Source organism: Juglans regia, chromosome 10, assembly GCF_001411555.2.
Source record: "Juglans regia cultivar Chandler chromosome 10, Walnut 2.0, whole genome shotgun sequence".
Taxonomy (NCBI): domain Eukaryota; kingdom Viridiplantae; phylum Streptophyta; class Magnoliopsida; order Fagales; family Juglandaceae; genus Juglans; species Juglans regia.
The window spans coordinates 11,305,355-11,330,599 of record NC_049910.1 but is presented as its reverse complement, the minus strand read 5'-3'; the positions used below and the strand labels follow the sequence as shown (position 1 = coordinate 11,330,599).

Here is a 25,245-nt window from a genome sequence, read left to right as displayed (position 1 = left end):
GCCTTTATTTGATTCTCAGGTCTTATTCTACGTCCCCTATTTTCACTCATTTGCAGTGCTTCATTAAAATCACCCCCCAAAATTCATGGTACATCATCATTAGCATGTAAATGATGTATCAAATCCCATGTGACAAATCTGCTAGTAGTATGCGAATTCCTATAGATACCCGTAAACCTCCATTCACGAGCATCATCTTCTCTAACAATAACATCAATGTGATTTATAGAAAAGGATTTTAACCGGACCAAAATATCCCTTTTCCATAACAACGCCAGCCCCCCACTCTTCCTTACACAATCTATAGTAAAGCAGGAATTAAAACCCAATTTATACTTACATACCTCCATCTTTCGAGTCGTCAGCTTAGTCTCTTGAAGAAACACCATCTTGGGATCTTCTCGTGCGATTAGATCGCGCAAAGCACGAATTCCTTGTGTGAAAAAAGTTTTTGACTCTCCTATCTTCCAAATTTTTGACTGTAATCTTTTTGTTAAAAAATGAATAGGCAAGTTTGTAATGGATGAGAAAATTTTTATTTATTTATTTATTTATTTTTTGTCATGAAACTTCTTCAAGGCACCCTTCGGATCCATCCTTATAGAGTAAGGTCTTGTGCACCGTACCCTAAAAAATTTTTCTACACAAAACTGATTAAATCTCTGGTTTTTCACTAGGAATGTGGTCCCAAGAGATTGTTTGTACTTATGAGATGTTGAACCTTGGATTTTTGTTTTTTTATAAGTCGAACCTTGAATCTTGAAGGGAGTGATATCACAAGAGTAAGACCTTCACTACTTGGATCAACCCCTTAAAATTTATTTAGTTTTTTTATAAGAGAAATTCATATTTATATTTTATTTAATTGCCTAATAATTGTTTTCCCATGATATAAGTCAAATTCCCCATATAAGACGTGATTTAAAAACCAAAATGCCCTATAGGGCACACCAACATGAATATCATACACCAATTGGCAACCAGCTATTTATTATTATTATTATTTTATAATAATTATCATCTATTTAATATTATATACGAATAGTTTTATTCATCGTTCTTATATTATATATTTGTTAAAAAAAATAATAATAAAATAAAACAGATGTATAGTATAGAAACGAGGATGAATATGATATTTCATTATATACATTAATTTTTAATCACATTAATCGTGTAAAAATAAAGAGTCTCCCCCGCCGGACATGCTACAGAATTAAGTAGCAGGTCTTACACCTACCCGATGCACGCCACGTGTAGATAAAGAAAATCTTGCGGCCACCGGCTGTCCACTTCAAAACCGCCTGTTAAAAAACTTCTGCAGCCTGCAGGGGTCCATTCGTCTTTTTGTTCGCACGCGCAAAAAACTAAAAAAAAAAAAAAACAAAGAAATGTGGCATTTGGATCTTGAGTCTGTCTATATAACCGATAGCGTTATCGTAGGCACAAAATTTTCACTTCTTCAAGCTTTTTTTCTAATTTTTCTCACGAAGTCCTCCCGCAATCTCATCGAATCTGGTGACGGAAAAATTCAATTATTTCGTAAATCCTCACCCTCAGATCTTGATTGAATTTTAATGTTTTTGTTTAATTAATTGTCCTGATTGATTCTGATTCTGATTTAATACGATCGTTGTCCGATCGGTAAATTGTTTATGGTGCGTTTGTTATTTTCATTTTCTAGATTTTTATTTGCAGAAAGATTTTTGAAAATTGGTCGCGTTAGAGTTAGGGTTAGCGTTTGGTAGCGGTTTCAACTTGTGGGAAGGGATTTGACTTGGATGTGATTTAGGGTTTTACATAGGTTTTGAAGCCATTGGTCTTCATGGAAATGAAAAAAGAGAATTTTTGGGGCGATCTTGCAATACCCTCTCTAAGCTTAACCTGTTACAAGTCTACGGTCTATTGGTGATCAAAATTATTTATTTTTTTAATTGAGGAATGTTATTCATAATCCTTTTATTGTCACATGAAGGGATGATGATTAAAAGGTCTGTGAATATCTGTTACAAGTCTACGGTTTATTGGTGATCAAAATTATTTATTTTTTTAATTGAGGAATGTTATTCATAATCCTTTTATTGTCACATGACGGGATGATGATTAAAAGGTTTGTGAATATCATTTTTCATGTTAATAATTGTCTTGATTTTCCATCTACTGGATTTCAATTTGTGTATTTGTTCCGAACTGAAAACTGATGGGTATCTTGTTGACAATTTATCTTGTGCAATTGTCTATAATTGCAGATGCATGTGAATAAAATCTAATGTACATTTGGAATCTCAGAAATACAGTAGAAAGAACCTATCAATACTACAGTAGCATAGAGATGATTGGTTTTTTAGATAAAGATTATTGTTCTCATTTTATAATCATGACTATTTTTAGATAATGCCTAATGCATGCTTATAATCTCTTCTTATACTTAAAACATTATGCTAATGTTTGTAAGAAGAATTCTCATTTTCCAGTGAAGCTTCATAAATTCCATGAACCTTAACCAGTAATTGGCTATAAATGCTGGCTGCTGTGTTATATTTAAATCAGATCTCTCTTGAATTTCTGTTTATTATATTCTTCAATAGAATTCTCAAGTACTTGTCCAATTTTTTTTTTTTTTTTTTTAAAATGCTCGATTACTTATATATATAAAAAAAGAAGTGTTGAAGTTTCTTTAAATTTTTTTCCCTCTTGGATGGCAATGCATTTTTCAAATGTTACATATGGTATACGATTCTTAAGGAAGTCAGTTTTGGATGCCATGAAATAATTTCATGACGATAATGTGAATTTATGCGATTTTTTGAACTGCAGGGTTTTCTAAACTGGTGTTGTCCTCACTACTATATTAAATTCTCACCAGTTGATGGGAATATAGCCCCTTGAGTTTATGAACAGTCTTAACTGGAGCTGCATTTCCTTGAGCTGTTTCTTTTTTCTTTAAAATGAGTTTCCTTTGCGTGTTATAATTTAAAGTAGACACTGTTTCGTTTTATAATTAAAATGAGTTTCTTTTTTACAATCATGTCATCTACCATGTGGTTTTTGATAAAATAGTTGATTGGAATCCGAGTATGTGACTGTCACTTTCGTTTGTTGTACAATTGCAGCTTTTACTATTTATTGGTGACCTGGTGGCTCGAGAAGCAGTCCATAGGCAATTATTCAAGACCTTTTGCTTCGAGTTCTGTAGTACTATTGCACTGCATTATTTAGAACACAGTCTGGAGCATTGCATAGTGTATGCTTGTTATTTAGGATGTAAAGTGACGTAAAGATCTGTATTTTTCAACTGGCAAAACAAGTAGAGATTCAGACGCCTTGATTAGGAAAATATTTAGAGCAACTACTACTCTTGGTGAGTCTATACGCAATTGAATATGTTTTTTTCTCTCGTGTCAGTTTCTGCCTCGTCTCATTTACTAATTACTTTCACATTACACAAATGTGTTTTATTGGCAGCCTTCTTGTTTTATTTCCTGCTATATATGGTTCAGCAGTGTTTATTCCTCTCACAACACAACATCACTTTGTCTTTTGATCGTGTTTGTGGCTTTCATAGTTATCTATTCATTAGTCAGAGTTGTGTTCATCCTAATCTGCAGGGGTAAGGTTTTGGGAGTTAATGTCTTCTTTGGGTGATCCATTGCATCAATGTTTAGAAATTCATATATTAGTAGGCTTTGGTTTGAAATTAAAGGAATTAGTAGGTTTGGGTTTGAGTGGGTCATTCCTGGACAAGTAGTGGAGTCGTTGGCAAGCAGACAGAGCTCTTGTTGAAGTCGGAATTCAGAAGTTTGGAGGATGGTTCCTCTATGCTTAATGTAGTGCATTTGGCAAGTGGTGGAGTTGTTGGCAAGCTGACAGAGCCCTAGTGGAAGTTGGAGTTCAGAAGTTTGGAGGATGGTTCCTCATGCTTAATGTAGTGCATTTGGCTAGAATGTAATGCCCTGATATTTTAAGACTGAGAGGATGGCAAGAGAGTTAAAAAAACCATAGTATTCAGCACCCTCTATGCTTCAATGGCCACTCACACCAGCTCCCCACTCCTTAATTTTCTAGATTTCAAAGTTTTCCATTATTTTTTTCTTCTTACTAGTTGGTTGTATCCCTTTGTATACCTTCTGTGTACTAGGGTTGTGCCCCTCTGTGCTATTCATAAAATTAAATTACTTAGGCAAAAAAAGAAAAAAAAAAAAACTCGGTGAGCATTGGAAAACTGTGTGCACAGAGACTATTCATTCACTTAGAAGTTTGATATTGTGGTCAAAACACTTTTTATCCATCATAATTAGTGGATTAAATTATTTTGAAGTTGTTTAGTTTCAGTAGCCTACTCATTCTGCTCTTGTGCGCGTGCATGCCCTTATTGAGGCACATTTTCTGGTAAGATGTTGGACATATTTTTTTTTTGATGTTTTTATTTTCAGAGACACCTACTTTTAGATCTTGTGCATGTTGCACCTCATCAAGGCTAGTTTTCCAGTAAGATGCTGGTGATTTTCTTTTCTGAATTTGGTGAGGTGGACTCAAACTTAGTTTTATGAATAGTTTTTGTGAATTTAAGAAGTGAACTGAAGGAATTTGGTAGGTGAAAGATTAGCTGAAAAGGGCTTACAGCGTTTTAAGATGGATATAACTGGATGCAGAGAGTCTTGAGGATGCTGTCGAAATTGGATGAGAAAGAAAGTATCACATTTGTTATTTAGAGGACAAGTATATAGGCCAATATGATGATTTCGTTGTGGTTCCAATAATATTGACAAATTTTTCCTATGATAAGGCTGATTAGATGTCGGTCAGTTTGTTCATAACATCTTTTTTGTGATCAGTGACTGTGGTCTATGGTTAGTATCATACTTTTGAATGCTTAAGAAAAAGAAAAGAAAAAACTGAGGACAAGTGTATGTTTTCACTTTGCTGCTTATTTAATTAAAGAACCACCTTGATCATGACGTGATAAAAGACAGTATGATTTTGTTGCCTATTTTTTGGAAGTCTGAAGGGTCCATGCGGGTGATTTCTTTTAGTCATTTTGGTTTTCCATAACCATCTACCATCATTTTTTTTCTGTTTGACACAAATGTGCTTTCATCTCAATTTAGATTAGAATTTCTCTGTTGCATTGATGTGTCACTGACAAGTTTTGCCTTCAACAATGTGTTAAGTTGTTAGTATTTCTGTTCATTCAATGTAGAAGTATGCTTGATAGTTCTGGTTTTCTGACGAGTGAAATGTGCTTGAGTAGTTTACAACAGTGCAAACAAGATGGCTGGTGTAAAACGAAGAATGCATTGTGATTCAGATATATGTGCTCTTCACAAAGAGTTGGATGAAGTTTTGTGTCCTATCTGCATGGACCATCCACATAATGCTGTTCTCCTCCTGTGCAGCTCACATGATAAGGGTTGTAGATCTTACATTTGTGATACAAGCTATAGGCATTCAAATTGCCTGGACCGCTATAAAAAACTAAGGGCCAACTCTAGGAACAGTCCAACTTTACCCAGTTCTTTGCCTGTAAACTCACACAATCCTAGTAATTCCTCTGATATGAACATGAGTACTGACTTAAATGAGGCTAGTGAAAACCACCACAATCTAAATTTAAGAAACACAGTAATATCTGCTGGAGCACCGGGAGGAGATGAACGTGAACCAAGTAGATTTGTAGAAATACAAGAAGGTATATTAGAAACAGTTGATTCTGAATCCTTTCAGGAAGGAGTTGAGATTGAAGATTTAGGTGTGGAGAACTCATCCGAATTAAAATTGAGCTTGAAATGCCCATTGTGCCGAGGGACCATACTTGGCTGGGAAGTTGTGGAAGAGGCCAGGAAATATTTGAACCTCAAGAAGAGAAGTTGCTCCAGGGAATCGTGCTCATTCTCTGGTAACTACCAGGAATTGCGACGACATGCCAGAAGGGTTCACCCTACAACCCGACCCTCTGACATTGATCCATCTAGAGAACAAGCCTGGAGGCACCTTGAGCACCAGAGAGAGTATGGTGATATTGTTAGTGCTATTCGTTCAGCTGTGCCTGGTGCTGTTGTGGTTGGGGACTACATCATTGAAAATGGAGATCGACTGGCAGGCGAAAGGCAAAGTGGTGCAGGGGACACTAATGGCCCATGGTGGACTACCCTGTTTTTGTTTCAGATGATTGGCTCAATGGACAGTGTTGGGGAACCTAGGGCCCGGTCAAGGGCTTGGACAAGGCATCGACGAACAGCAGGATCTTCATCAGAACGGCGGTTTCTTTGGGGCGAGAACCTGTTGGGTTTGCATGGTAATGATGACAACGATGAAGACGTTTTACGAATTTTAGGTGAAGATGCATCACCAGTTCCTAGAAGGCGCCGGCGCTTAGCACGGTCAAGGTCCAATGAAGATAGACCATGAAGCATAATTATATATGGTACATTTCCAGTTCATTGCTATTTACTGGAGTTCTTTTCCAATTTGGGTTGGCTGACCCAACTGGTGTCTTTGCCATTATCGATTCAGTGATACCTGCTCTGATTAAGAACCATGATTTCAGAAACTTATAAGGTCGGTCCCTGTCAAGAAGCAGCAGAAAGTCTGCCCCCAGATGAGGGGGATTCTAGTTTAGCTCAAGTTCTGTAAATGGAGTGGAAAAGAGAGTTTCAATTTTATTGCTAAACACGAGTCACACTTGGCTATTTCCATTGCAGGTGGAAGTGGAGTTTATGCATTGTTATTGCTTGGGACTTTGTATTTGTGTTATGAATTATGTCGGGATGATTTCCATTCGAATTCTTTTCTATCATTGAAGTTATTTTCTTTATTTCTTTTTTTTTATTATTATTCCAAATTGTAATTCTGGTAATGTAATATAATTTTTCAGAACATTCCTTTCTTTAATGGCCATTACCGTTTATAATAAGTCAAATAAATAATTTGAGTAGAAGAAAATAAGATAGAATTTAGCTCTTCAAAAATTGGAATAATTTTAATATTGGTATGTTAGCTTGCAATTGCTTGTATGAGAGACACACAGCAAACGTGGATTGCCTTCCCACCAAGCAAGCTAGAGACCCCAAAACCAGATAAATTAGTGCCACAAGATCCTAAACATTGGTCTTTTCCTATTAGATAAGACATATTCCCGGCCCCAAATCTTAAAAGACAAAGGGACATGTCCATGGGACTGCCAGACACACCCTCTCCTCTCTCTAAAAAACCCAGCAATGGAGGGCAGAGTGCCACGTCAGCTCACTTGGTTTTCATCAGATCCTATGAGGACGAAAGGTGAGATAAGCTCACACACATATGTATAATGCACAACGAAGCAGACCTCTTGCTCTTGGTGTTCAGGGAATATAAGTTTAATTGCTCTGCCCCATGTGTGAGGGCATTAGGAACTTATCCTTGCCCACAAAATTTGATACTTCTGGGTTCAGGTCTCCATGCTCTTAAAATATCTCTTCCCATCCCCCACATGCTCAAGCTAAATTTATAATTAATATCTGAACCATTTTGATAGATATGCAGAGATGGAGACACAGAACATCTACTGTATCCTTAAAATGGAGGGCAATGATACATACACAATTCTTTTTATAGTTTTTTTTTAGAACTTTGTTTTAAATGGAGGGTATTTAGAAGTGGCAATTTATGATACAATTTATTTCTATGAGATGGGTCGTGTTGATTATTAAACGGGTTGTGCGGGTCTGGTCAGGTCGAGTCACCCATTATTTATATGGATTATGTTAAGATTTTAGAGTTAAACCTATTTAATTAAACTGGTCGGGGATCAAGATGACCCATATAGTCAAAAACTTGTGATACGAAACGACCATAAATTGCCACCGATAAAGAATTTATATAAAGTTTGAAATTCAAATAACATGAGAAACTCAAGAGGGTTAGTAACTTGATGAAATGAAGCCATTATACTAATTGTTGTAAAATTGATTGTAAAATAATTATATCCATATCATAATTTTGAAACGAAATATTGTTAGATCTACATGGAATTTTCCTAGCTGGCCTAGGATGAGAAGGAAGCTTGGGGACTTATAATAAATTACCGGCACTTCTGACAACACCATAAGCTGCATTATCTATGGAGTCTCCTTTTGTATAGTGTTCTTTGGTTTATATCATGTGCTTATTCTACACCAGTTTTTGTAGACAAGATCATATTTGACACGTTTTCATTTTAGGTGTTTTCATGCGTTTCTAGTAGTTTGAGCTAATTAAATAGTTAAAAATTGGGATACCGTCCTCTTACTAAAAAAAATAATTAGGCTTTTTCATATGTTTTGAGTATCCGTGTTAATTAAATCTCGAGATGTAATTTCATCAGTATCCATATTAGAATTATTGCAATTATATAAATCCTAAGTGAATCACAATGATAAAAGAAACCATGTGAGGTCTATAACTAGGAGGAGTCTTGCCATGTGAATTATATTCCATATTTTTTAACCACAATTATTTTGGTAGGGTTCATATGAACAGTGAAGATACTTTATAGGTATTGTGGATGTCCAAATGTATATCATGTTAATGAAGACTCTATTAGTTAATGATCTTAATGGTTATTGTTTTTAAACTATAAAATAAAAATAAAAAACATTGATGCAATCGAAATTTCAGATCCCAATTTGAAATTGATGTCAAACTAAAAAGCCCTTAGATTTTGACCCAATTACACAACTATGCCTCAAATTATAATATTAACAAATTTGATCCTAAAACTCTCAGCAAGGTGCAAAACCATCCTTATGTCTCTAGTCTGTCCAAATTGATAATAGAACTCATTTGATGGTCACTTAACCAGTAGAAGGCATTATAAAATGGGAAAATAAAGCTTAAACTAAGCTCATTCCTAGTTTGATAGTATAGTGAAAAGAGAGGAACTTCAATAGAATTAAAAATAAATAAAGCTAGCTAGGCTTAAAGGTTTACTCTTTTCAAATATTCTTTCAGATAATGCCAAGTTCATGCTTTCAAATAAGGGTGGCAATATCTGACACGACCCGTTAACCCAACACGAACATGACACGATAATAATGGGTTTAGGTTTAGTCTTAACGGATTCGGGTTAAAACGGGTTGACCCGTTAAGACATGATTGCTTAATGGATTGATAACGGGTCAATCCGTTTTTACCCGTTATGATTAATTAAGAAAGTTAAAGTTACAATTATACTCTTATACCTAAAAGTAAAATTGTTGGGATTTTAATTTCCATATTTTTATTGTTTATATTGTAATTTTGGACTTGTAGTTAGTTTTATATTTTTTTTTTTATAGATATTATGATTTTAATATTTATATAAAATTATGCTAAACTTAATCAGGTCAAACGGGTTAATTTCAAGTCTATTTAACCCATTTACATTAACGGGTTGAATGGGTCGGGTTGGGTCGTGTTAACCTATTTCGTAATATTCAATAACGGATTGATACAACATGACATGTTATGTGAATGAGTCGTGTTAGGATTTGAGATTTTGGCACGATAAGATTAACGGATCGTGTTTAGATTGATCCATATAATATAATATACATGCCTTGACATGACACAAATACAACCCGTTAACATGATTTGACACCCCTAACTTTTTGCTGGTCCAACATTGTTTTCAAAGTTTCAACTTTCCACCACAGACACGCTTGTACATCAATTAGGACCATTCACCCTCACAACGATAGCCTTTCCCTATCATCTAAACACACTTCATTCTAAGTCTAAGAGCCTTTGATTTCTCAAGAAAACGTTCGAGTAAATCTAGGGGTTAAGTAAAATCCTAGACTGTGATCCATGACATGGGGACCGACCGGATCGATGAACCATGGACATACAAATGTATGGCAAAGAAACATGACACCAGGCTACGAACATCTTGAGTCTTTAATTAATCCAAAGTTTGCTTAATACTGCCACCACATGGTCATCTCCTTATATAATTCTAAACCCCATGTTACAAAAGAATCACAAGCCAACCCTCACCCACTCACTGCCCGGTTGTCTCACCATCTTCCTTAGATTCAGTTCCCTGTCCTTTGTCTTCATCTCCAAAAAAGCCTCAAGACCAGAAAGGAATCTCTAGCAAGCAGACAGCACAGATAGATCTCTTTGTGCTGTCCATTTGACCAAGAAAATTACACCTCTCCCTCTCTCTCTCTCTCACGCGCGCGCGCGCACACACACTCACATACACAGTACTATTATAAAGGAGGCTGTAAGTATCAAACTTAGACATGCAGGTATCCTTTGCACTTTCTTTACCAAATGGTCTCTTGTGTAGCATTCACTCCAAAGCTAAAGTCTCTTTTTGGTGAATTGTAGCAGATTCTTCAATGGCTCTTTAAGGTAACACATGAACAAACAAAGCAGAGCACTTCTAGTCCTTCCAACAAGAAGGAAACAACTAATGGTGAGCCAAGACTTTCAGATCCTTTATAAATTCTGCGCTAATCAAGCACATTGAAAAGGATTAATTTACCTTTTCTCTTTTCCTGCCTGCCAGATCATGAAGCTAAATCAAAACATATAGTTCTGTTTAAGCATTGTGGGCTGCGTGGTAGATTGATAAGCAAGAATTTCAAGCCATTTAAAATTTTATTTAGAAGAGATACTGCAAAGGCTTGCTTCTATAGCACCCTCAATTTAAAAAGACTAGGAAGTATTAACAGAAGGCAGCATCGAGTCCACTCAACAAAGATGAAAAAAGAAGATATTGCTCGGGGATTAGGAATCAGCCTTAAGGTGGCCGATTCTGCTAATCATGCAGGAAATAAAGTTTTACCAATTAGCGAGACAACGTTGTCAACCTCAACTAACACAAATGACCAATGTGGCTCGTCAGAAAAGAAAGACAGGCTTAAAGGGGACAAAACCAAAACCATGTCAAGAATGAAGGAGCTATTGAGATGGGCTGCTGCTGCTGCAAAGTCAGAGAAGGGAGGAAAATTCATTGGCCGAAAGGTAAATTAATTATATAACCTCATGATTCGAGACAAACCCTTTTCTTTGTTCAGTTTGTAAGATTTGGCCTCACTTTGTCTCTTCCAAAACTCAGTTCCCTGGAGAAATGTCTATGACATTTTCTTTGATCATGAACCCTTGTTATGCATGTCATCCTTTGTAAGAATCTTTGGACTCATGCACGATCCTAGACTAAAAGCAAATTAAAATTAATGTTTCAGGTTCTTCACTTTCGAAATCGTGGAAACCTGAGATCAGTTCCAGATGATGATCAACTAAGCAGTGACTCTCCTAAGATCAGTTTTTGTTGGGATGTGGAAAGCTGCTCCACCGTTTCCTCTGCCTACTCAGCAATTTCTATGGCGTCCTCGTCAAACCCAACCAAAATTCAAGACAAAGCTCATATCACTTCAAGAAAAGGAAATTGGATCACCACAGACTCTGAATGTAAGACCCTTTTTTCCCTCCATTTTTTTCCCAACAAGAAAGGAAAAGAAAAGGCTAGGCCTCTTTTCACCTATGTCTATATACTTATTTTTTATTTTTTTCCATTGGCAGTTGTGGTGCTAGAGCTATGAAGAAGGGAGAAAGAAGATTATATCTTCCAAAAGGTTAAATGATATTAACTGTTTTAGGCTTTGTACTGCATCTATTGGTAGGTGGGTTCTTGTTCATTCTAGTTTCTCCTAAATATTCTAGGAGTTTCATTTACATGAATGTAAGGCTCTTAAATGTACTTGCACCATAATGAAGATGGCCTACATGGTGACTTGCCTAGTGTGACTGGAGAATATCTGCCATCCATCTTACCAATGATGATGGATGGATTTTTTTGGAGTGATTTAACACATCTTTTTCGAGCCAATTTCATCGTTTTATCAAATAGAAATGTTGTTTTTTATCCTATATGAAAATACTTTAACCATAAATAAATTATACAAAAATAAACATACAAACTGACGTGGCTTGTTGTAATACATCATATTGTAAAGTATATTTAACGGATCCCATAAAACTACGTCAATTTATGGACTTACTTTTGTATAATCTCTTTGTATTTGTAGCAGCTCTCTATCCTATATATTATCATCTCCAATCACATATATTATCATGTGATCACTTAAAATGTGCTACATCAATAATATGAAAAGTACTCTTCTTCGACCTCCATGAGTGGAAATATATCAGTATAGGGATATGGAGCTTGAGTTTCAAAGCCAAAATAATAATTATGGGCAAATCCAATTTTGAAGCTCAAACCATTGTTTTAAATTTCGTACCGTACCGGTTGGTACGGTTGAAATTTTCTGTACCGGCCGTTGGGCCGGTACAGGTACCCCATATGTTTCGTATTGGCCGGTATTGATCGTATCGGTCTCAATTTCGATCTGTACCAGCCTATATTTTGACCTTCTAATTTTTTATTTTTTTCATTTTTTCAAACTACAAGCTTATTTTTTTTTTTACTCTCAATTCAGACTAAATTATTTATAATTTATTCATATATCGACTATCCCGAAACGGTATATGAAACGGTATCGATATCGAAATATTTCATTCCAGTACCTTGACCGGTACGACTTCTGATACGATATTCAAAACATTGACTCAAATCCTGTTCTAATGGTGGAATAATATAAGAATGAATTGATAAAGGAAAATACTTTATATAATGATGCTAGAATGCACTCGTTTTGCAGAGAAAATGATTAACACTTAAATTATGGCCGGATGCCCAAAAATGAATTGAGGTTCGAGAAAGTGGCATGAAAAGCTATGATGAAAAATTAAAATAGAGTCCATTCTTTTAATTTTTTTAATTTTTTATTATTTTTCTCAAAGTTGTTTTGTTGTTACTTAAATGTTTTAATTAATTTTCTTTTATACATCTTTTTGTTTGTTTTAGAACTTAAATTGTTATACTTTTTATATTCGACTTTGAATATGTTTGTTATACTTTCATGGACACGTGGCATGCCACGTTGAAGTTGAGTCAGCAATTTCTTCGGTGACAAATTTCCTTGATTAAGGTTTCAGATTGATTATTGACTGAAGAACAATTCTTATTGGATGAACAGAAGACTCTTGTTTTTTTCTTCGCTTCTGCTTTTAGCTCAGAATCAGATAGATATCATCGTTTTCATAGGAACCAACTCAGAGACTATATATTTTCTAGTTTTTCCAAAGTATAATTCCTATTGATGACAATCAAATAAAAGCTTCATCCACGAGGGATATGATGAGACTTCAAATTCCGAAAGGTTTATAATGGCTTAGGGGATAACCCTTTACTCTAACCTGAAAGCAATAAGTTATGAATTGAATTGACTAGATTTTTGCTTGGAAAAGAAGCTATTTGTGGGTTTACTTTTGTGTAATCTCTTTGTGATTAAAATATTTTTTTTTAAATAGAAGAATTTAGATTTAGATTTAGATTTCAAATCTTAAACGATAATTTTAAATTTTAAATTCTAAAAAGTTTTAAATTTTATTTGGCTTTAGTGCAAATTCAAATTCAATTTTAGTATATGATGCAAATAATATATTTGGATTATAAAGACCCAAATTCTTCCCATCCAAAGACTCCACTAGTAACCAAGAGTTTCATTGTCTGATGACATATAGTCCGTTTTTTCAAATAAAAAGTCAGTTCGAACCCCATTCCTTTATAAAAAAAAATAAATAAATAAAAAAAAAGACTCCACTAGTAAATTAATTTTAAAACTTTGCTCATATTTTCTGGCCAATACTAATAATAATTTTGACACCCTTTCATTTAGTTTGCCTTTAATAACCTCTGACCAGCTTTGACATCAGTAGAACTCTTGTTCTGGTCGGAGAGGGGGCAGGTTGAAGTAACTTCCAATTTTGACGCTGGTAGAAAAAAAGTATTCTGACGGCTACCTAGCAAAGGAAATTATGGATTGACAAAGAGTCAAATAGATAGAGAACATTTAGATAATTTGGAGATTAGAGTTTACTGATAAAAGTCTAAAAAGCTCCCTTTGAAGCTCACAAGCCGAGCTTAAATAGCTAAGAGGTCTGGGCGACTGCCCAATAAGAAATAAAATAAGTATCTTGCTAAAATCTGGCCCCAAATTGAAAATCGAAATCATCTCTTAAAATAGAAAGTGAAATATCACCATTAAAAAAAACTTAAACGAACCATTCGTAGGGGAAAAAGGCTTATTTCGGAGTTGAGATAGGGACAACTAAGTATAGGATGGTGACCACAACGTGCATGCCGAGAAAAGCTTTTCGGATTGGACCCATATGCGCGATTCCGATACCCGTAGTCAAAGTTATTATCAAAATACTAACGCATGCGTAATATCGCTCCAAATTCCGAGATCTTCACATTTTTTTATCATATTTATGTCGATCTGCCTTCTCGAGGTAGTCCAATGATATCAACATTGAATCTATCAGCTCAGTGACATCAAAATCCAATGCCATCAACATTGAATCTGTTAGCTGAATGACATCAAACCTGGATCCCCTGCATCAAATCTCTACTCACTAAGCTTCTCTCTAGTCTTTGACTAAAACTATGACCTGACATGCACTTCCAACATGAGAGATCCAAACCCTAATAAAGGGAAGAACTTGTGTTTCCTTCTTCTAATGGACTAAACCTACAAATTGAAATTAGAACATGAATACAAAACATTGTTGATTAGAGCAATGTTATCTGTATCAATAAGACATCTTTATTTGATTCGTGTGTTACCATGGGGATGTGGCATTATCTATCAATTCTTATATGAGAAATGATTTATATAAGCTCCAAATGGAATTCTCGCACAAACCCTTTTATAAAAAAAATGGACTTCACCACTAAAAAGCATAAAAAACTCTTTTTTTTTTTTTATTGATGGGATCCACATGTTTACAAAAGACTTGTGTAAAGCTTGTGCATTTAGGACTTGCACTTAGCATTACTCTTTTTATATTTTTATTTATAAAAATAAGAGTTATTCTAATTTTTTATGGAGAATATTACGTCAGCATAGTATGATGAAAATGAAATGAGAGTGTTGTTTATGATAGAGTATTTTATTTGCTAGGTGGTAATGCATTAAATTTGCACATATTAGAGTTAGATTCACAAAATTATCTCATATTATAAGACAACCAAAAACTTTTATTTTTAAGTAATTAGAAGGTATATCTGTTCTTTTTTGGTGATATATTGTAAGAGCACTAGCATTGGACTCATCAAATTCATCTTCAAATTTTGATGAAAAGTATATGTTTTTCATATATCTAAAACTTCCTTATCCATAACTCCACATTGGATTAGCTATTGAATTCATCAAAATAATAATATAATATTATTTTTTTATTAATAATATTTTATGTTTTTTCATATTTTATAATTACACTAATCATATATTAATTAATAATTTAATTTGATTCTTGCATTATTATTATAAGACAGTTGGAGATTAAACGTGAATAAAAAAATCATTGGAGATTAAAAGTGAATAAAAAATAGATTTGATGAGTGAACAATATCCCTTCAAGTTTGAAGAAACATATCCTTTTACTGTAACTCAAAATTTCACATTTATCTCTTTAGCTAATCCAATGTAATTCTTTTTTGATGAAATTTATCATATTTTACATTTGATTAGACTTTTGATGAAGCCAATACCAATACTATAAGGCCCATAAAAAAATCTTGCTTTGGATAAAAGAAAAATGTACTAAGAATTTTACAGAAAATCTTGCTTTGAGGGCATTATATTATATATATATATATATATATATATATATATGGGATATTTGGATCCCCTAGCTATCCATGCCACTACTAAGAAGCAGGTTCAAAACTTTAGCCTAGGGTCAAGAGAGCTACGTTTAAAGAGCCTATGATTGTAACTACGCAACAAATAACTACCATGAGATCGGAGTATTGATCCATAATTAAAGGATATTATCTTAAGGAAGATAATACCTATAAAATATGAGTTATCTCCCCCCTCGATTAGTAAGGGATCATGAAAGATATACGCACGAGAATGGTGGGTTAGAGTCAATTACCATCACATCACGTCCTTGTCCTTCTATAAATAACCTATGAGAGGTAACAAACAACATCTTCTTCATCTTTATATACATTTATTATCACATTTTGTTACTAACTTAGGCATCAGGATCTACTCAGGGCAACCAATGCTGTCTCTTCTTTGTTACAACTCATCTGTAAGGTTGGTGATGTAAAACACGTCATTTACATATATAATAAGATTAGGTTGAAGGAGATTCAAGGGTAGAATTTTCTAGTTTGGTGGTTGTCTGTTGAGAAATCTCCTTCAACAGTGTCATAAATTCCAAAGAAGTTGCAACCATGACTTTAGGCAACCATTTCTGGGAGCTCAGGTCCACATCTAATAAATAAAATAAATAGCATACTAATGTTGCGCCATCTCTCTTTTTTCTCAGTCCGCCCATCTTTCATATGTATATGTATATACTAGTAATAGAGTAACGTCTAAGGGACGTCTGTCTAATATAATTAATTAAGAATATGATTATATTTAAATTATGTTAAAATTTTAATTATTTATGTGATTTTACTTTCTTAAAAAATATTTAACAAAATTTTATCATTTATTTAATGATGAAAGATTAATATTTTATAAAATAAATTTGATAGTTTATGTATGATATGGTATTTATATTTTAATTATCTATTTTAAAATAGTTTAAATTAGTGTTTAAATTTCTACCATTGGATCAAATCTGTGACTTAAGATGAAAGGTTGAGATTTAAATCTCCAAAACTTTTATTTTCTCCTCATTTTCCCTCTTTCCCTCTCTCTCCTTCCGCTTCACGTCTTCCATCTCTCTCACCTAATATCCTCCCTCAAGCAGCCCAGCGCCATCGTGCTTCGTCACCGACCACCTCACCGGCTTTCCCTCACGCCGGCGACCAAACCTTACAGTCAAAGTCCCTTGGCAGCTCCTCCCTTAGCCACACGCGAATAACCCGAAATGGGTCTCAACGCACGGGTTCTCCACCCTTGCGCCACAGTGGCTCAGCCCCAGCTCCACCAAACACCACCACCGAGTTCCCCTCACGCTGTGAACCATTTCCATAGAACCCACCACTTGTAGCTACTCCCTAGCCCCACCGACGCAATGCCTATACACGCACGAGTTTCTCCTTATAGCGCCATCGTGCTTCGTCACCGACCACCTCACCGGCTTTCCCTCACGCCGGCGACCAAACCTTACAGTCAAAGTCCCTTGGCAGCTCCTCCCTTAGCCACACGCGAATAACCCGAAATGGGTCTCAACGCACGGGTTCTCCACCCTTGCGCCACAGTGGCTCAGCCCCAGCTCCACCAAACACCACCACCGAGTTCCCCTCACGCTGTGAACCATTTCCATAGAACCCACCACTTGTAGCTACTCCCTAGCCCCACCGACGCAATGCCTATACACGCACGAGTTTCTCCTTATAGCGCCGCCGTTATCCAACCCCACGCCACCGCACCACTACGACGGCCTTGATCCGCTACCTACAGCCCACGACGTCACCACCAGGCTTCCACAGCATCTCCTCTGCTCCTCCATGCCCAGTCGAGTCTCTACCTTTCCCATTTTGTGATTTTGTGAATTTGTACATTTTGTGATTTTGTAGAATTAGGATGATTTACAGTGAGTTTGTGATCATCTTACGGTGATTTTGAGATGATTTACGATGAGTTTGGTCTGTATTTGTTGTGATTGTTGTGAGGTTGTACATATCAAAAACATAGGTGGAAGACGGAAGTGTATACTGTTCATCAACCGATAGGCTCTTTTAAGTACAAATATATATATATAATGGTGCTATGTACTTTATGTACTCAATAATAATGGAAGTCTGACTCCTTACGAAGATTTACGAGAGAAAAAACAACAAACACGTTAAAAAAGGAAGACAACAAACCTTATCCGAATCAAAGCTGGAATGAGGAGAAGAACAGAAAGACAGAAGAAAATGATAGAAATTATCTAAGAAAATATTATGCATTGTACTTTGATTCAAATTGGCAAACCTTTAATTACCACTTGTTTTTCTAATTTTTAATTTTAATTTTATGGATTGTAATATTTGTTGTAGCGTGTTTGTTTTGATTCCTCGAGATTCTCACCCCCCTCATTTATATTTAATCAATATTATTCCATAATTAAAGAAAGGAAAATGCTTGGGGACTATAACGTGACCCCCGATATATGTTTTTCTTTTTTCTTTTTTTTAATTTAATGGTTGAGGAATTGATTATTAATGATTTTATGTATTTAAGAAAAATGATTAAAGATGTTTAAAAGATATGTAAAATAAATAAAAAAAATAAATTATAACGATTGCTTCAAACTGTCAGTACCTTTTATCGATACCGATAGCAAGATCATTTTCTTAATATTTAAGGAAAAAGAAAATCGATTCAGTGTTTTTTCTTAAATAATAAGATTTTAGTAATAAAATTAAAATTTTAAATTTTTTATAAATTAAATTATATTATGTAAGTAATTTACTAAATATCTTATCCAGACCGATTTATAAATAGAATTTTTATTCATTATTATGTATTAATCCTCCTCATTATCTATAATTCTTTATTTTTTATTTTTTTTATTAAAAAACTATCCAAAAGAAATAAAAAGATAATTATGGTCAAACAACTTAACTTTCACTTTACAATTTTTTATAACCACAACTTGTTTATTTTATAATTCAAATACAGATAAACATGGAACTAGAATAATTTGATTAGGATTAACAATTCTTCAGACAACATGGCTGAGCTGGCATCGTACTTGTATTGCTGAGTGGAGCTCCTACGCCGCCCCACCCTTATCGTAGACGTATTGTCCAATATTTTTTTTTTATTTTTTTAGCTTTTTATTTTTTAATATATTTAAATATTTTAAAAAAATAAAAAAAATATATTAATACATTTGAAATTATTAAGTAAAAAAAAAAAAATTAACCAACGGTCAACTTATGCGATCAAATGAAAGAGGCAAAATAGCTTTCTCTCTTATTGCTACCCCCACCGTTTAGATGCCTGGCAGGGGCAAAACTAGATTGGTCAACCAAAACTGGGATTACTCATTACATGGTCAAGGTTTTTTATTATTTGAATATAATAAGCGAGAGAGGGTCATATAAAGTGATCTATATATCGCTATTCATATAAAAATTTTGGATAATATACAGGCCGTATTAAAAGAATTTTTGAGTAATGTTATTTATAATTTTAGACTATAAGTCTCGCATACTTTTTTTTTTATAATGAGTGTAATTTATCATTAAAAAGTAATTTTTTGATGTGAATCTCATATTTATCTACTTTTTTTAAAAGGAGTGCGTGAGCTTGCATACTCTAAAAATATAAATATTATTTATCAATTTTTAAATGAAAATTATATTTACAGTCTTAGAATATATAAGCTCTGCTCATTCCTTTTGAAAAAGTGAGTCAATCTGAAATCTACATAAAAAAATATTTTTTTAATAGTGGATCATACTTCTTTTAAAAAAGTTATTATATTATCAAGTCGATGTGTAGAGCACACAATTCACATCACTTAAATAATAAGATTCTAATTTTAAAATTTATCTTTTAAATCAAATTATGCTATGTAAGTATCTTACCAAGTATGCTCCATACGCCGGCTTGAAAATATAATTTTTTATTTTCAAAGGAAGTGAACGGAACTTGCACACTCTAAAACTGTATTAAGTATGAGTAATATTAGATACAATCCTTTCTAGGTCTAAAAAACCTGCGCATTTATTTTGAAAAAAAAAATAAGGCCTATTTTTAAAAAATCATTTTTATATAAATTCTAGATTTACCTAATTTTTTTAAGAAATCTGTTACATACAATCGGTTTCGCACACCCCTTGCTCACCTCGACTGACGAGGTAGAACTTGTTTTATTAAAAAAATTTGAAAAACACATTGAGAAGAAGACGACTGACACAAACTCTTGAAAAGCTCGGTTTCGTTTTCCCCCCCGCATTCAGCTTGGCTCGTTATAATGTGGTTGGGCTTCAGCTTCCATAGCATAAAAAAGCTAAGAGTGGGTTGATTTGCCTATGATTTTCAATACTAGTACTACTCCTGCAAACCCATTAAGTTAAGGCTCTTGTAAACCTTCTTTTCTCTCTTGAGCTCACTTTCCCTATTTCCCTCTCTTTCACTCTACCCCCAAACCCTTTCTAAAAGTCAGAACTAAATGCATTTCGCACTTGTATACTGGCTCTCCCAACTATGGAAGCTTTCAGCTTGCTCAAGCATTAGAGAGACCTTCCTTACGCGTCGTCGGGACTACCACTATAGTCACCATCATTGCTTAAAGTAGTGCTGGGGAGATCGACGATGACGATGACAATCCTTTTTTCGACTTAGAGTTTACTGTTCCCGACGAAGACGATGATGTGGAAGATGGGGATGAAAAAAACAAAACAAGGAACAACCTGTTGAAACGTCTTAGGCAAATCAAGAGAGCCAACCCTAGCTTGCTTCCAAACACTAGTCAACAAGCCATTCAACGAAGGAGTTTGCATGACCTGAGACATAAGACTTGAAGAGGCTAGCTGCTCTGGGTCCGATCATTTGCATTCATATTATTTACAACAGAGCAACGAGATTCTATAGAATGCGATTATGGGTGTAATTGGTATGGTTTGATCCGATTTTTTACAAAATTTGGAACCGAACTGATATGCACCGATTTTATATTTTCAAGAATCAATTCCGTATCAGTTACTCCCTAAATTGGTACTTTAGGTTTTATTGGTTCTAGTCTGGTTTTTCGATTTTAATATACTATATTATATAATAGTATATTATAGTATATAATATTATAATAATAATATATTGTAGTATATTATAATATATATTATAGATTATAGTGATATAAGATTTAAAATTTAATATTATATTAATTAGTAATTTATCATATAATATAAAATTATATATTATATATAAAAATTATATACAATATAAAACATTATAATATATACGGTCCGATCAGGTTTTAGAAAAAGAAAAATCGAAATCGGACCTGTTTTGACCTATTTTAAGAAAAATAAAATCAGTACCAAACCAAACCAAACTCGATATCGGACTAAACCCACCAGTTCGATCCGGTCTAGTCTGTCCGGTTTACTGGTTCACCGGTTTTTCTTACACTCCTAAATGCGATCGTGGGAGAGAAGGAGTGGATTGGGGAAATGGAGGAAGAATCGCTCTATTTCCCCCCATCCCATTTTCATCTCCTGCTCATATGAAAGCGTCCAATTTCGCAAGATCAAAACGTCCCTTTCATTTTGTGGGTCTCATGCCATGCAAATAGGGTGCGCAAGGGGTGTGCGAAGTCGCTTGCATTTAGAGTTTTTCTTTTTTCAAAAGGAATGCGAGACTTGCATAAATCGTTTCTCATTTAGCATTACTCATTTTAAATATAAACTTTATCTATTTATATTAAATATTTAATATTAGAGTAATATTAAATATAATTATAGATTGTGAAAGAACTGTACATTTAAAAAAAAAAAATCTATTATTAAAAAGTTAATTTTTTTTATACAAATCACATATTTATTCAATTTTCTTAAAATGAATAGACGAAATTTACAAAGTGCAAATATTATTTCTTTTAATATTATGAAGAAAAAAAAAAAAGAAAGTGCTTCTAGGGAGCCGCCAAGTGCTGGACGTGTCCCCTAAGTAAAATTCATGTTTTTTATTTTTTTTATTTATATTTATTTAATATTTTTAAATAATTTCTAAAATATAAAAAATATCATTATACTAATACTGGTCTAATAGTCACTTCTGTATTCAATAAATAAAAGAAAAAATGTAAAAAAATTCAAATGCATGAACGGTTGAAAATGAAGATACAGAATGGGCGGGATATTATTAAAAAAAAAAAAAAAAATCCGAGAGTACGTTGTTAGTTCATGGGGGTTGGGGTACTCGTCGAGCTCTCTTTCTTCGAGGAGTTATTTTCACTTCACCTACTACTCCTTTTCAACTTTCTTCTTCTATTGTTTGGACTTTGCAGTTTGAACCAACTCGCACGAATCATCCACCTACTACTCTCCCTTCCACCTTTCCCGTCTCTCTCTCTCCTGTGTTCCTCTGTCTCTGACTCTCCGAAATGACAGGATTTAGCTCTCTTAGCTCTGACCTGACGGAGCACATCCTCTCCCTCCTCCCAATCCCTACCCTCATCAGAGCCTCCACCGTCTGCAAGATCTGGCACTCCATCATCTCCTCCCCCACCTTCCCCTCTGCCTCCTCCCAACCCCATAGCCGCCCCTGGTTTTTTCTTTACGGCCTCCACAACACCTCCTCCAAGAACCATCAGTCCTTCGCCTACGATCCTCTTTCCGATATCTGGTTTCGCCTCCCTTGTTCCTCCTTCCCTTTCCCTTCCCCCACTTCTTCCTCCTTCCTCGGATCCCATGGCTTCCTCTTCATCACCGCCCCCTTGTTCGCCTTCTCCCCTATCCTCCATCGCTTCTCCAACATCTTTACCACCTCCCCTCTCAACTACTCCCGTGTCAACCCCCTCCTCGGCGTCTTCTACGCCAATTCCGACAAACCCAGATTCATTGTTGTCGGTGGTGTCAGATTCATCGGCAACCTAGTTGACATTGAGGATCGTTTGGCCGTCGAGATATACGATCCCCATATGGATTCCTGGGAGATCTGTCCTCCTTTACCCGCCGATTTCAGGTCTGGTAACTCATCCTCCTCCTTGTCCTCGGCCTTGTTCGGAGGCAAATTCTACGTCTTTGGCATCTACTCCTGTTTCGTGTCGTCCTTCGATTTGGAAAAACGTGTCTGGAGCGAGGTCCAGACGCTTCGTCCTCCTGGGGTTATCTTCTCGTTCATGATCTCCTGCAGGGACCGGCTTGTTCTGGCCGGAATATGTAATTCGCCGCAAGGGTCTTCCTTTAATCTGTGGAGGATTGACGAGAACACCATGGAGTTTAGCGAGATTGCGATCATGCCTCAGGATTTGCTTTACAGCTTGTTTGATAGTGACGAGGATGATAAATTTGCAAGCTTGAAGTGTGTTGGGCTAGGTGATCTTATCTATGTTTTTAACGAAGAGTACCATAAGAGATACCCAGCTTGCGTTTGTGAGGTTAGTAGTGAGTCTGGCAAATGTAATTGGAGGAGAGTGCCTCAATTGCCTACACCTGTCAACAAGTTTCATAAGGTCATTAGCTTCTGTTCCACCGTTTCACTGTATAATATGCTTCGGGGTGGAGAGGAAGGGGTCGATGAGGTGCAGGCTATGTCTGAGTGATCATTTCGTCAATTTACGTGGTTCGTTTGAATTCACCCTGAAATCTTTTATTTTTATTTTTTTGTCGTGATTATCATTGATATCATGATTGAAAGCAAGTTGGATTGACTACTTTTATTTTTTCTTTCAATGAGGAAATGTACCGTGTGTCTAATACTTATTACCATATGAAGATTATAAGCAAATTTATTTGAACTGTGAAATCTTTGAATGGGAAAATTGTGCTGTTTCCATTAGTTACTTTATATAAGCAAAGCATGCACTTATGAAGATTTTTAATTTATTAAATTTGAATCTTTTGTGTTAGCCTTTTTATTATCATGTTTGTGTACTGGAGTTTATGGAGTATTTGAGGTAGCTTTTGAATAGATCTAGGGCTGGCTGTAATTGGTGAAAAATGAATTGATCATCCTATTTTACTTCCAAAAGAAAACGTCATTAAATACATTTTGAGCAAATATAAAACTCTGACTTCAATGGTTTGAACATGCAGAGTGTCCTAGTTGTTTGGGAACCTTATCCTTTTACTGATCTGTTATTCACTTGTCTCCTCTGTTGGTTGATTTTTGGTGATTAAATGGGTTATGCTAACATGATTGCCTTTTTATTCGGCTGCCATCTTGGCCTTGGATTATAGATGTTAGATCCCTAAAATTCAAGTTTCAGGCTCTTCTGCTATATTTTGTGGCTTTGAAGTTGACCAGACTGGCAGCACTGCACTTCCTAGTTCTTTTCTTCTAGTAATCGTTGTTTTATTCACGTTTTTCTTTTTTCTTTCTTCCCTTGGTAATTAACCTTCATGAACAGTCTCTTGTTTTCTGCCCTTTTGCCTTCTATGACACAAAGGAGGAAATAAGTTCATTCATACCTAGATGAGGGGGTTGACCTCTGTCATTACTTTCCACTTCCAGTTATTTTTGGTGCCTAAAAGGGCATACACCCCTTGAATCTCTGAAGACAATGGATGCAATGGGTTCATGGCACGTTTTTCTTCTCTATTTTCTATTGGTAATCACATTCCATGAACAGTATCTTGTTTTCTGCCTTTTTGTCTTCTATGACACAAGAGAGGAAATAAGGTCATGCATAACTAGCTGATGAGAGGTTTGACCTCCATCATTACTACTTTCCTCTTCCAGTTATTTTTGTTGCCTTAATTTCATTTGCATCGAAATGCAACGGCAATTGTGGTGTTACTAACATGTCAAGTTGTATGACAGGAATGCAGATGATGGATTTGCAACATTCAAATACTTGGTGAGGTACAGAAGATGTTTTCATCAAAATGAATTTATAATGCAGCTGGAGTTGGGTTCTTTTAACTTTCACCATATGCATTTTGTTGACTTCCATTCAGTATTGCCCAAAAGATATTCTTGGTAACATTGAAGGAAATCGTGACAGGAGCAAGTGTTAATTGTTAAGTCATTTTTTGTTTGTATATCAATCCCTTGAGGCTTCCTCTCAGTGCTCTTGTTGTTTAATTACATTGGCATCAAAATGATAACAGTTATCATTGTAATTGTAATGTAGTTTGTTTATTTGGTGATCTGGGGTGAGTCTTCAAATGCACTGAAATAAACTGTATGCTGTAATAAGTTTCAGATTGATACTTAATTTCTGTAAACCTTTTTTCGTAAGTAATTTGCATTCTGTAAGTAAACATTAGATCAACAAGGATGTGTTTGTTAAGCACACACAATTTCTGAATTCTCATCTCATTAATGTACTGTGCAGAGGTTTCCTTTTATACACAACTATGAGGGAATAATGTTTGTTACAAGAGAAAGAGATCCAGTGTAATACATAAATTACTAGTGTACCTGGAGTATGTCCAACAAAGTGGTCTAGTTTAATATGCCCCTGCGAGTCCATGGGGATTTCACTAACATTGAGACTCGAACGAAAAATAGAAAACTTTTCTGAGATTAAGGGTTT

The 25,245-nt window shown here is 35.0% G+C and overlaps 3 protein-coding genes across 4 annotated transcripts; all 3 read left to right on the top strand.

Annotated features, from left to right (window-relative positions):
- The first annotated feature begins 1,415 nt into the window (after positions 1-1,415).
- Positions 1,416-6,814, top strand: LOC109020757. 2 transcript variants are annotated; one of them, XM_035694557.1, is made up of 4 exons: positions 1,416-1,542; positions 3,114-3,361; positions 5,252-6,424; positions 6,548-6,814. In XM_035694557.1, exon 3 carries the CDS (start codon positions 5,272-5,274, stop codon positions 6,406-6,408), a length of 1,137 nt encoding a protein of 378 aa, XP_035550450.1. In that variant the 5' UTR covers positions 1,416-1,542; positions 3,114-3,361; positions 5,252-5,271; the 3' UTR covers positions 6,409-6,424; positions 6,548-6,814. The 2 variants fall into 2 exon arrangements, with proteins under 2 accessions (XP_035550450.1, XP_035550449.1); XM_035694556.1 differs by having other exon boundaries at positions 3,114-6,793.
- A 3,182-nt stretch (positions 6,815-9,996) lies between these two features.
- Positions 9,997-11,822, top strand: LOC109015729. The gene is made up of 5 exons (XM_019003279.2): positions 9,997-10,250; positions 10,336-10,420; positions 10,514-10,971; positions 11,193-11,418; positions 11,530-11,822. The coding sequence occupies exons 1-5, from the start codon at positions 10,245-10,247 to the stop codon at positions 11,547-11,549; spliced, it is 795 nt and encodes a 264-aa protein (XP_018858824.2). The 5' UTR covers positions 9,997-10,244; the 3' UTR covers positions 11,550-11,822.
- Positions 11,823-21,978: 10,156 nt separating this feature from the next.
- On the top strand, positions 21,979-25,002 carry LOC108982513 (F-box/kelch-repeat protein At3g24760). Its single transcript, XM_018953913.2, has 2 exons — positions 21,979-23,327; positions 24,528-25,002. Exon 1 carries the CDS (start codon positions 22,147-22,149, stop codon positions 23,305-23,307), a length of 1,161 nt encoding a protein of 386 aa, XP_018809458.1. The 5' UTR covers positions 21,979-22,146; the 3' UTR covers positions 23,308-23,327; positions 24,528-25,002.
- Positions 25,003-25,245: the final 243 nt, after the last annotated feature.